A 13,573-nucleotide genomic window follows, 5' to 3' on the forward strand; every position below is an offset into this window, starting at 1 on the left:
TTGAACTAGATACATTTCTAGAAGCTTTGAGTTTCTTTTCAAGGTGTAAGGAGTATTCAAAATTCGTGCATTGAAACTAAAAATTATTTATAGTGCTTATGTAATTCTCATGCTTGCGAAACTTTCAGAATATTATTTAAGAAAATCATCCAGCTATTGCTATCCGAAACAAACATTCCAAAACTGAAAATTAGAAAAATTCACTCAATTCTTAAATAATTTAATTATGGAAGTTATACGATTTAAATCTGATTAATAAATCAGATTCTAATAAGAACTAATTTTTTCACGAAATGATGACTTAGGACGCTAACGCACTTTTTGGAAGCGAGTTATCTTCATGTTCTTAATCGTAATACATATAATTTGATTTATCAATTAATCTCGTTTCTTGTTTTATTTATTTGAAATAACCAAAAATTTTATAAAATATTTGATATTGGATTTTTTGGCATTTTGTTTTAAAGCAGTGGATCTTTTTTCAATTTTTATTTCCAAATTGTATCACGGATTCTTGGCGTCGAAATTTATTAATTAACCATTCGTGAAAATTATTTAAGAGCATTTCTTTAGGTTTCCTATTGTCAAAATTATGGTTTTCATTCATTTGCAAGCATTAATTTTAAGTATAGAAATAAGCAAAAATCTACGTAAAACGTTAGACTAATATTTGATAAAGGCGATTTGACATCAGCATCAGTATCTTCCATGTAATCCATGATATGTGGAATCGCCTTTTATCCGATTTCAACTTTTGATTTCAATACTTTCTGTAAGTTTGTCGGTTTTAAATTTAACATCATAACAATTGTGTAAGGCGATTTTTGGAAAAAAGTTTTTAATATAAGTCTAGTCAAAAATTAGTTGAAAATAAAGGCTAGTGTAATGTACGCAACGGCATAATATTTTTTTTGTATATATTATTAGTATATTTATTTTTCATAATTTGACTTTCTACAATTATCTTGCACAATTGTTTTGAAATATTGCTCTGTTCATGTACAAAGAGATGTTGGTGACCATCTGTAGAAATCTCGCATTTATTAATAAAAATTGGCTTCATAATTATCAAAATTATATACTTTTTAGAGAGAAAGAATTGTGGTGGATTAGATTATTGATTTCATCATAAATGCCTACCCTATTTTTTTAAGTTCAATGTAATTAACAACACAGTTCAGAATAAAAGATCTACATCGCAAATTTTAGCATTGAATTTTACATGTAGTCAGTTATTTCTTTTAAATTGTTAGATAGATTTACACATGGTCCGATTTATTCAGACGATAGTTGATTCTCTTAAAACGTTTGATCAATAGGGTAAATAGTTTTGCAATGGTCACCCTCATTTATCAAGATTTGAAGCAATATAGAGTGTTTGTTCAGTCAGTGTTGAGTTGAAAATGGATAAATATAAAATTCGTATTCGGTAAAATGTGCAATACTTGTACATAGATATTTATTTGTGTTGTCTTTTGAAGACTGGTCTATCCTATGGTACCGCTAGAAACTCGTATTATTATTATTTATTTATATTTCTCAGGTCACCTAAAACTGAGTTTTAATCCGGGATGGGTGACATGTCGTACAGACTTGATATGAACGACTGTAAAACGAAAACGGTATGTTTGTCAAAATTAATAATACAATATATTCTTATTATATGATATGCCTAGTGTATGTGTAATATCCATGCCTACAAATTAATATCACCATTTGTGTGTTTTGATCAACAACAGTTTAGTAAGCTTCTATCACATTAATTGCTAATTAAATCAGGATGGAGTGTGTTCGAGTAATTATTATTTCTCTTACGAACTAGTTGAGGGTTGATGAACTTGTTACTAGAAAATGATTGATTTGTTGTCGACTTTAAAATTTTGATTTGAAGGACTGTTTATTCAGTCTGAAATTTTACAAAATATTTTATACCAGTAACACCATTTTATATGTTATTCTTATACATCATGTATTCATACTTGGTATCTTCTTTATCTGTGGACCACTTTTTTACACCAATTTACTTCTATCACCTCAACTCTTACTATAATATTTCAGACTACATCCAGATACAAAACAATAATTATTTCCTACAACAAACATTGTCCTAACTAACATCTGTTATACAAGCTATAAATCGGTATAAAATATTTTGATATTCAGTACTATAGACAATTTTGTCTCTCATCATTTTTTCAACACACTTTTGACCTGTTTTATCCAGAATTAATTCGGTTAATCAATCTGGTGATGGACGTTATGTTCAATTTTGCAATGATGATTGTTGAATTCCTTGAATAATGTAGTATATGCTTTTTTGTGGATTTTATGTGCTCTGCAGGTTTGTAAATCTATCGCTTTAGCTATTCTTTTCAATATATCAGATGGAATATTTTTTCTTGGTTTTCAAATACGATATTTCTTCTTAGGCATAACGGGGTGTCCCAGAACTCAACGTCCAGCTGAAATGGAGTGATAGTATTGTTTTGTAACTATCATGAAAAATGTTAGAAGAAATGAATCTTATGCGGTTTAAAGATTGTGGGATTTTAAGTGCAATCTAGAGCTTTGGTCAAACTATGACCATGTTTTTTTGTTATCGTGGTTAGTTTATATTAATTTTGTTTATTTCAGCTTTGGAGTTGTAATCGTAAATAATATTTCCAGGACCACTGTTAAAAATAATTATACAATTGTCCTGAGTTTTCAAGAATTACGACTTTTTGTGAATTTATATATTCAATCAACCTTGAAAAACTCCCTTTTAAAAAAAATGAATTAAAGTATATTGGTGAGTTTCATCAATAGTTTGCGTATTTAATCAGGATTGTAAAATGGTAAAATATTTAATAGTTTTATAATAAAAAAATTAATTACTGATTGTGAATAGAATGAATTTTATTTTTTACTCGAATTTTTATATTATAAAACTTTCAAGGATTTCACTATTTTACAATTCTGATAAAATGCGCAAAAATTTTGATGGAACTTAACAACATGCTTTAGCACATGTTTTTAAGAGGAGGTTCTTTCAAAATCGATCAATTTTGAAAACATTAAATTTAAATTCGTAGTTTAACAAATAGTCTGATTCTAGAAAACGTGCACCAATTGTGTTATTATTTTTGGCTGTTCCTTTTTAAATGTTATTCACGGTTCTGGTTCCAAAGTTGACTAAAAATAACCACAATAACCGAAAAATGGTCACAGATCTAGGTTGTACTTCAAATCTCAGTATGTTTAAACTGCATGAGATTTTTTTTCTATTTTTTTTTCATGATAGTATAATCAATACTGACCTGTTACCTTTGACGTTGAGTTCTAGGATACCCTGTATAAACACGTGTATACTACAATGTCACACAAGTATTTGCATTAAAATACTCATTTAAAATATAATTTAAATTAAGCTCAATAACTTACTATAATCATTTTCTTAATGAAACGCATGTTCAAATGTTGTAGTTAGTCGATATATATTATAATTTTAATACTAGATATTTAATTACAGTTATTTAAAAGATAAGAATAATTACCTTTCGTGCACATATCATTATTAATGAGGAATATTTCTGAAACTAGACTTTTTGGATTCACATAACATAGTAATCTGATTTAGAATATGCTTCGATTGTGTGTTCTGGAGATGGTTTCATGCGGTGCAATCAATGCGTCTTTATTAGACCTTAAGGTCATCTTTTAGATGGATAATAATATCTCTATTAGACCTTTTACATGGTTTGTGATTATCGATTGAAATTATGGTTCTGTGGGTAAAACCTTAATTTCTTCTTAAACATAAACTTTGTGACTGATCATGCCGCATGTAAGAATATACTAATGTTGCTAAATTATCTGTTCACTGGTAGATTTAAGAAGTAATAAATGTTAATTTGTATACAGATCAGAAATCAATATCTACAAAAATGTCCGCTTCCAATTTTGTTAAATTTGAAAGTATAGACAAGGTTAGTGTATCTATAGTTTTTTTTTATACATATATTGTCCAGTATTGAAACTACATCAATCATATATCAAATTGTTCTAAGTTTCATATAACATTGCTGACGTTGCATACTTTGGCATGAAAAGCAACTGTTGGCGTTTTTCTATAATAATCATTTCATCATCCACATAATTAATTATAATTTGATAAAAAAGTGTTGGTATAGATCTTTCCTTTAGCACAAACCATTTGCACAGGAAGGAAAGGATTAAATAATCAGAATCAATATTTATAGTTAGTCAAGATTTTTTTCTTTTGCATAGGGCTTCCCAATAAGATGTATTTATTATTATTATTTTTAGATGTTTTTATTACACTTCAAGTAATAATGTCTATAAAGATCGATAGCTTAATTAATGATCACTATTTCTATCATATTTTTGTGCAAATGGTTTATTACTGTTATCATAATGGTGAAAAACTCTGATTGCATGCAACTGACCAAAAATTGTTTCAATCGAATAAAATTTTGGTCATAATATTATCAAAATAAATTCCAACAAATATTTTCTTAACAAAAAACACTCAATATATTAAGTATATAATATTTTGCAACTTAACTTGTTATTATGACTAAAATTTTCCAGCACGAGTGTGTAAGAACAACATTCATATATAATTCGGATTTTAAAAGTCTGTAATCACAGTTGTAATAGCTGTTGGATATTATCCCTTGCCGAATAGCAAATAGAATATTCTACATTTGTAAGTATGTATTTATTTTACTTGCTATCAGCAGGCGATTACAGATTTATATTATGATTTATATATGACATGCAATTGGATTAAGAAAAGCAATTGTTTTTCAATATTTTATAATTCACAAAGTGAAGTAATCAGTTTGTTTATGAGTATATTTAGTTAAAGATGACATCTATTATTGAAGAGGGTATATTGCGGCTTATATGAAATATTTGAACAGCTATTGAGTTTGATGAAATAAGCTATTGAACCATGAAATACATTTATTGAATAATTATTGATAATCTATTGATGAATATTGTTTATTGCATGTCATTAGCTGTGCAAACGATAATAGCTACAGAGAGCTGATGAAACATTCGATCAAAAAGAACAACTTGATTAAAATAACTTATATTTTATAATACTATATTTCTCATTATTTTTTTTTTTTTAATACACATAAACTTTCATTAAAATTTTTGATCATTATAAAATCAATAACAATTTGTAGTTCTATTAATATTATTAAAATTCTTAGACTGCGCTAACAAAAAATTGTAGTAGCTTAGTAATCAAATTATTAAAAAATTTGAAAGGCGTTTTTGATAAAAGTGTTGTGATATACTGAAGAATACTCTCAAAAATGTTTGTCAGCTTTCGTGTTATGATGATAGCAAGCACTATTCAACAATAGGGTTTTTTATAAGTAAGTCATATGTGGACAGGTGAAAATTCACATATTTCACAGCTCAATTGTTGGACTATTATTAAATTCATAGTTCCTTGCAAGCCATTTTGTAAATCAGCATTCAATATTATTATTCAGTTGAATAAATCTTGAAAGCTGATTGAATTGCTAGCAGGCGACTGCTCTCAGCAGTCACTCTGAGCTGTTGGGCAATTGGAGTCCCCTGTTTGTATTTATATAATTATAATTTAAACTTTATATTTTTTTGCGTAATAACTTAAATACAGCAGGTGATACTTGTCACAACTTGCCTTAAAGTTGTTGGACTCCTCAAAGCCCCCTGTCTATGAAGCAAGGTTTTGTTGGCATTGCATTCTTTAGAATATATTATGTAATATTTAAAATTTAAATTAATTAATTTGACAGGTACAAATTTGTTTATTAAGATTTGTAGATAGGATGTAGCATCCAAATTAATGTAGACTTGTAATCAATAAAATTAATATACATTTATGATATTTGTGTTTTATTAATAGTAATAATAAAAATATTGAAATTGGATTCTGATATATTTTAAATGTAAATGAAATTATTTCCAAAGAAAAAAATCAGGATTTAAAATATGTAATACATAAAGCAGCAAGTCTAATAATTTATATGCAAATCGAATAAGTAAGTCGTCATATCACAAAATTAATAAATATCAATTAAAATTAATATATATAATTTATCACTTTTTCAGTTGTGATATTCCAAAGGATGTAATTCTATTTAGTATATATTCTTCATTAACAAAACTATATATTGTATTTTTAAATAAATAAGTGCAACCATAAATAAATTGCTTTGTACATTTTGTTTGAATTCTATTTTAAAAAGCGCGCCTTTTAAAATCGTATGTGCTGCCAACTACTTCAGACGAATATAACTAATTGTACAAATCTAAACAAGAAATGTCACGTTGACAAACGTCAAATGTAAATATCAAGAAGTATTTATAAAATGTAGTTTTTAATATTTGTTAATGATTGTTTTAAACAAAGTGTTTTTATAAATAATTAGATAATTATATAATTTAAAGAAAAAGTTTAGTAACAATGTCTGTGTATAATATATTAAATGATGAAGACTTATCCACTGATGAAGGCATTGAAAAGGCTTGCCGAAAGATATCATCGGCAGAGGTTAATAAATATATAAAATACTTAAAAAATATTCAAAAGAAATATAATAACTCATATATCTTCCATCTTCATCAGGATCAAATTACAAAACAGCTAGAAAACCTATTATCACGACAAAATCATATAGAATCTAAATTAATGTCCATCAGTAAATCTAAGGCTGGTTTGCAGTTAATTCATCAGGATTCTTTAAATTTACAATCTATGATAACACATACTGCTACGTTAGCTGAAAATGTTAGTGCAAAAGTTAGACGACTTGATGAAGCTCGGGTATGTCCTTTAATTAATGATAATAAAATTTATTTATATGTAGTTTAAAAAAGATCTACAAAAAAACTACAAATCATCATGATATATTCTTTCATATTTCTAATATGATTGATATAATTTAGCTGAAATTTGTGTAACATATAGTGGTGAGGATCACTATGATTAATTAAATATTAAGAGGACTGTAAATTATAAATATTCCATTATTATAATATATGTGAATAAAACCTTTGTTTAGTTCATGATATATATTGATCTTCACTCTACAACCTTCTTCTCTCGTTACTTTTGCTACTCTCTCTTATTATTATAAATTACAGGTATTTATACTCATACAATTGTATCTTCTACTCTTGATAGGGGCTAATAGAAAAAGCCCTGGTCAAATCTTGACCATATAGTATAACGATTTATTTTTCATTATTTCAAAGATCGCAATAAAGTTATATTTTGATATGTTTATATACATAGTTAACTAATCCTATATTTCATTAAGTATTTTAATTTTTTATAAGTATTATAAAATTACACAATTAAGCAGAGTACACTTTGATGCAAGTAAATTAATTATATAATAGGATCTATTACTTAAAGAATGGATTAATATTTAATATAAATACTTTAAATTATAAAACAGGGCAAATAAATTCAGTTGTTATCCTTTTCAATAACCAATCATCCTACTTTTTTATTATTAATTTGCAATAAGTAATTGGTATGATTTATGATTATAGAGTAGAGTATCAGAATGCCAGCAACGAGTTAATGATCTAATTGATTTACAAATATGCAGTGAAGGTGTAAAATCAGCACTAAGAAATGAAGATTATGAGAAAGGTTTGTACTAAAAATTGTTTTTGTTATAACATATTATTTACATTTTTGTTATTATTCTTAGGAGCTGCACACGTTCATAGATTTTTATCCATGGATCAAAGCCTTCTGCAACAAACTGCTACAGATGTAGCAGAAAATACAACGAGTGTTAGTCAAGCATTTATAACATTGCAAGAAGCTGCTGTACAAATAAGGTTATTTATTATTAAAATTATTTAATTTCAATTATATTAAATTATTAACACATCTAAAAAAATATTTTAGGTCGGTTATAACACTAAAATTCAATGAAGCTGTAAAAAAAGATGATTTGGCTTCTGTTGAAAGATTTTTTAAAATATTTCCATTGCTAGGAATGCACAATGAAGGGTTGGAACAATTTGCTTTATATTTATGCACACAGGTATTTGTGAAACTACTCAATACAATAAAAACATGTATTTAAGTTTTGATTAATTATTTCAAGAATAAATAAATTTTCATGCTGATATGTTCTAATATTTCTAATTGTAAGAATATTACAAGTTTTTAATACCAAGTTTTTATATTTTATACAGATTCAAGAAACATCTCGAAATACCCTTAAGAATAGTCTTTGTACAAATTCTAATGATTCAAGATATAATATTCTTTTTGCTGATTGTCTCACTGTTGTCTTGGAATCAATAGCTCGTGTAATTGAAACACAATCAGTTCTTGTTGAAACATACTATGGACCAGGTTTACTTATTCAACTTTTCACTGTTGTACAAAAAGAATGTGATCGACAGGTGAGATCATTAAACAAATTCAAATGGTAAAAACACAAGTATCTGAATCAAAATTTTCTTTGAAATAAAAATACATAAATGATGAATTTTTTTATTGTCTTTACACTAGTTTTTCTGGTTTATAGGTAAAAAAAATAATAGAGGAATTTGTTAAACTTAGAAATATAAAACGACGTAGTATGCAAATTAACTCTTACATGAAAAATTCTTTGAACTCAAATGCTGCCAGAGGTCACACTCGTACCAGTTCTTCACTTGATAAACTTAATCCAAAGGAGTTAGATAATTTAATTGCAGAAGTGTCTTTAATGCATTCCAGAGCTGAGCTTTATCTGCGTTTTATTAAGAAAAAACTCTCGGTAAGCTTTGAAAAAAATGTGTATTGGGTATATATTTCATTAGAATAATTATTTTACTTTTTAGAATGATATAGAACTGGGAGTAACCGATGAAGATTTGCGCAAGACAAAACTCAATACTTTAAATAATGTTCTTAATTCATGTGAACTCAATATGTGCATGCAAGAATTACTCGGAGTGTATTTGTTACTAGAAAGGTAAATTTTACATAAGACTGAAGAAAAATGTTGTTACTCATTGTAATTTTTTTTTTAAAGATATTTCATGGAAGAAACTGTTTTGAAAGCCATCAACTTAGATTCTTTAGATGGGACTCAGCATTGTTCAAGCATGATGGATGATGTTTTCTTTATTGTTAAGAAATGTACAAGGCAGGTTAAATAATTTTATGAAAATAATAAAATGAGAGTATTTTCTATTATTATTATAATATAATTTTTATAGGAGGTCCATTGCTACATCCAGTATCGATGGCATCTGTGCCATATTAAATAATGTGACTGGATGCTTAGAAAGAGATTATAGTGCTGCCTTAAAATCAACATTGCAAAATGGTTATCCATCAGGGTATCTCGATCTTGCATATAGTGCTTTGCAGACATCTATTCAACAAGGAAGACTACACGGGCAAGGAGATAGTGAGCAACTAAGAAATAGATTTATAGTAAGTTTGCAATAATGTACTACAATTTTTTATATATTTTTATCTAATATTATTGATGTTTGATAAAAATTTTAGGCTCATCTAAATAATGCAGACACAAGCTCAGAGTATGTCGATACTTTAGGTTCTACATTATTAAATGACATTTTAACAGCCTATCCTAATATATCTACGAATGATCGGGAAAAAGTGGATAGTTGTTTGGCAAGTCTTTCAAATGTTACAGCAACATTTAAAGCATTGGTCGAGTTTGGTATGCAACAATTGCGAGTCAGCGTTATCAAACCACGAGTTCATCCTTGGATTGATGTATTTTTAACAAACCCACATCACTTTACTGAAGTAAGTATATTATCCTTTAAAATAATAATAATTAATAAATATAAATCTGAATTTATTCAATATAGTAAATTTATTATGGTGAATAACTTTTAATTTCTTGTTATAGGATGAGTTAACAGCATATGAAGCTGGAGAAACTTTTATCCAAACATTGATTGTAAATCTTGATGGTTTGTTAAGTTCTTTTAAGCATTGCTTAACAGCAAATAATTATGATTCACTTGTTGCTACAGTAACAAACGATGTTACAACTAGAATGGAACGTGTTATTTTAAAATCTACCTTTAACAGGGTACGTAATGAAGTTTTTTTTTATATTAATACGACAATCCAACAATCATTTTTGCATTTTCTCAATTGTTTTCTATTATTTTTAGCTTGGTGGTTTAGCTTTGGATCGTGAAGTAAGATCTTTAGGGCAGTATCTGACGAGTGCTACAAGCTGGTCAGTTCGTGATAAAATGGCACGATTAACACAAATAGCAACATTGCTTAATTTAGAGAAAATAACTGAAGTCAATGAATATTGGGAAGAATCAAATGTTGCTTGGAGAATCACCAAACCGGAGTTGGCAAAGGTGTTAATGTTAAGGTAATTATTTTATATTTTAATTTTTTTCAACATGAAATATATGTATCACGTTTTTCTTAAATTTTAGAACTGATTTCCGGTTAGATGATATAAAAAAGCTGAAACTATAACAGAAAGAGCATTTATTATTATAAATTAATACTATTATTTGTTAATAAATATATTAATATAAAAACCTAACTGTTTTCTTCCCTACGGCAATTTTGATTCATTTTTAATATCTCACATTAAAATATAAAAGGAACCATAAAAATATTTTCCAAAACTGCTCTTTAAGGGTCTAAATTAAATAACTGCCCTTTTTCTCATTCGACTATGATTAAAAAGTTTCTTAAGTTAAAAATATCATTTTAAATTTTAAGTTCGTAAAAATATTGATTTTAAAATTACTAACAACCCATACAGCACGGGTCAAACAATGGTCGACCTGCTTGGTTCCATGTACAGCCTACCGGGTTATTATAGCCCGGTATATATAGTAAGCCTATGATGGGCCAATTTATAACCCAGTGGGTTTAGACCCATACGTAACTAAAACTAACTAAAACGTAAATAATCTAATTTGAGGAAAAAAATACCTTTTAGATAATGGATCAAACATTTTATAAATAATAAAATTATTAAATAATGTGTGTTTTTTTTTTTTTAATTATTTTCCACGAATGGGAACAGATTCTAATATAATAGTTTTACAATAATTTTATTTCAAATTTTTAAAAAATTAACGGGGTATTTGAATCAACGGATTTTTTTCTTTCTATAAGGATGAGGATCATACTTCGTATCATTAATTAATTTTGATGTTGCCAAATACAATTTTAATCTCTAACGGCGATCACAGAATCGAAAACTCGAAAACAAAAATTCAATAATAGAATTATACAATGTATTTTGTAAACATGTCCGTGCATTCCTGTAATTATCCAAGGTTGAAACAATAACGCCATTGAATTTTATTTATATTTATTCATTGATTGCAATTTAAAATTCGCAATAAGTGAATGTAAGAACTATTCTATGTTTATATTATGATCACCGATTGTTTCATCAATTAATCGCGTGTTGTTGATATAAAGTAATAATTCTTTGTGTGGTATGTGTTTATTAAGAGGAAAAATGCTTACATATATCAATTTATAATTTTGTAATTATTATTTAGTATTTGATATTTTAACAGCCAATAATGCGTCGAATAATAAAATAAAAAGAAGAATTACTTATTTGTACTATTTTCGACACAAGATTTGTGTTATTATTCAGTTGAGACAAAAAAAGTGGTTCACATACACACATACACACACACATACGTTCTCCAAATTTCGTCTCATTCGATTCAGAATGGCTTGAAACGTCGAGCAAGCATAAAATTAGCAAATCGTAATATTTGATGAAAACATAAACTTTTCCTTCGGAAAATGAATAATGTTAGATGAATTAAATAATAAAATATGTTGTGTTGTTATACAGCTAAAATAAAAATATAATATTGAATGCATTACTTAAATAATAAATAATATATAGAATATTTAAATCCGGAGAGTCTTGAAAACATAAAATTGAAATAATCTCAAAATTGTAAAATTGGTTTTAAAATGAGTATCATAAACCAGAAAACTTGAAACTTTTAATTTTGAGTTTAATCAATTTTTATATTTTTATCATTTATTATTTTTAATTTTACCTGGTTGATGAACATTACTTTTATACATTTTATATATTGTTTGTTGTTACTGCATTTATTCAATGTTTAATATTATTTTATTTTAGCTGAATAATAACAAAAATATTGTGTCGAAACTACGATTAATTAATATTTTTTTATATTGGTTTCATCGTCAAAAAATCTTCACTTATCTTTAAATTAACTGGTATATTTAAATTCAAGATCATAATATTTATTTCCATTTCAAAATAATGATTTTTCTACAACTAATACGTCGTCATCTCATAATGAGCTATGATTATTCAATAAACTGAAATAATCTGATAACATAGTAATTAAATGTTGTTATTAAATTCAGTTGAATAATTAGTTTATATATATATATATATATATTATTATGATTTCAATTATTTTTTAATTATATATGATATCGGTTTTCTTTAGGAACTACTAAAATAAACACAACATTTTTTATGTATCCACTTTTTTACCCTATGAAACTAAAAAATTCTTCAGTACATATGAATATAAATTTAGATTTGTCTTTTTCTTGTGGTAAAATTCCTGTGAGTAATACAATTTAAAAATGTGGAATTCCGGGAACTATTTTGTTTTGTCATGGGTTTATCCGGGAATCTAAAAGTGAATGTCCTTTCTTCTGGATATAATATTCTTACCAAAACATTTCATAGGCCAGTTTAAAAATAATTCATAAATTCAATATAAATCAAGGATACTTTTATTATTAATATAAACATTAACGGTACAAATCAAAAACTAGATTTTTTTTTAAATATTTTTTATTTCATAATAAATAAAGAATTTGGATCATTTACCCAAGGCCCAAAGAAATAGAATAAATTCATTCAAATTTAAAATTGCAATAGCCATTAAATAATTACTTTATTATTATCAATATGCAATTTTTTTTTATAAAATTATGTACCGTGCTGAATGTCCTTTCTTCTGGATATAATCTTACTAAAATATTTCATGAGCCAGTTTGAAAATAATTCTTATTTTCAGTATAAATCAAGGATCTTATTTAATAAAAAACTGGCTTATTTTAAAATAATTTTTATTTTGTAATAAATAGAGAATTTTAATCATTTACTCAAGGCCCAAGAGAAAAAGAATAAGTTCATTCAAATTTAAAACTGTATTAGCCATTGCAATAACTTCAATTACTTTATTAATATCAAATTGCAATTCTTCTATAAAATTATGTAAATAACGTGCTGAACTCATTGTTTCAAATATTTGTTATTAACTTCAAATATTTGTTATTAACTGCGGCAGATTAGAAAACATTATTACATATCTTTTATCAAGTATTTTCATCATACTTCTGATATTACTTCTTATAATGTTATCATTCATTTTAATTAGCTGCTTACAATTATGTATACAAATAACAATATTGTTTATGTAAAATTAATCCAAGCATGTAATATAATTAACAGTTCTTAAATTCAAATTATGGACTTTATGACTAAAATAATAAAATTAT

At 26.4% G+C, this 13,573-nt stretch overlaps 1 protein-coding gene across 1 annotated transcript; it reads left to right on the top strand.

Annotated features, from left to right (window-relative positions):
• Positions 1–6,458: 6,458 nt before the first annotated feature.
• On the top strand, positions 6,459–10,520 carry LOC113388349 (conserved oligomeric Golgi complex subunit 4). The gene is made up of 14 exons (XM_026625737.1): positions 6,459–6,562; positions 6,638–6,835; positions 7,570–7,672; positions 7,734–7,866; positions 7,937–8,075; positions 8,230–8,442; positions 8,568–8,801; positions 8,866–8,999; positions 9,060–9,173; positions 9,247–9,466; positions 9,542–9,808; positions 9,915–10,100; positions 10,186–10,400; positions 10,468–10,520. The coding sequence occupies exons 1-14, from the start codon at positions 6,476–6,478 to the stop codon at positions 10,508–10,510; spliced, it is 2,286 nt and encodes a 761-aa protein (XP_026481522.1). The 5' UTR covers positions 6,459–6,475; the 3' UTR covers positions 10,511–10,520.
• The last annotated feature ends 3,053 nt before the right edge of the window (positions 10,521–13,573 follow it).

Source organism: Ctenocephalides felis, unplaced genomic scaffold, assembly GCF_003426905.1.
Source record: "Ctenocephalides felis isolate EL2017-DRISC unplaced genomic scaffold, ASM342690v1 CF-g0.4_SCAFFOLD_03572, whole genome shotgun sequence".
In the NCBI taxonomy this organism is placed as follows: Eukaryota; Metazoa; Arthropoda; class Insecta; order Siphonaptera; family Pulicidae; genus Ctenocephalides; species Ctenocephalides felis.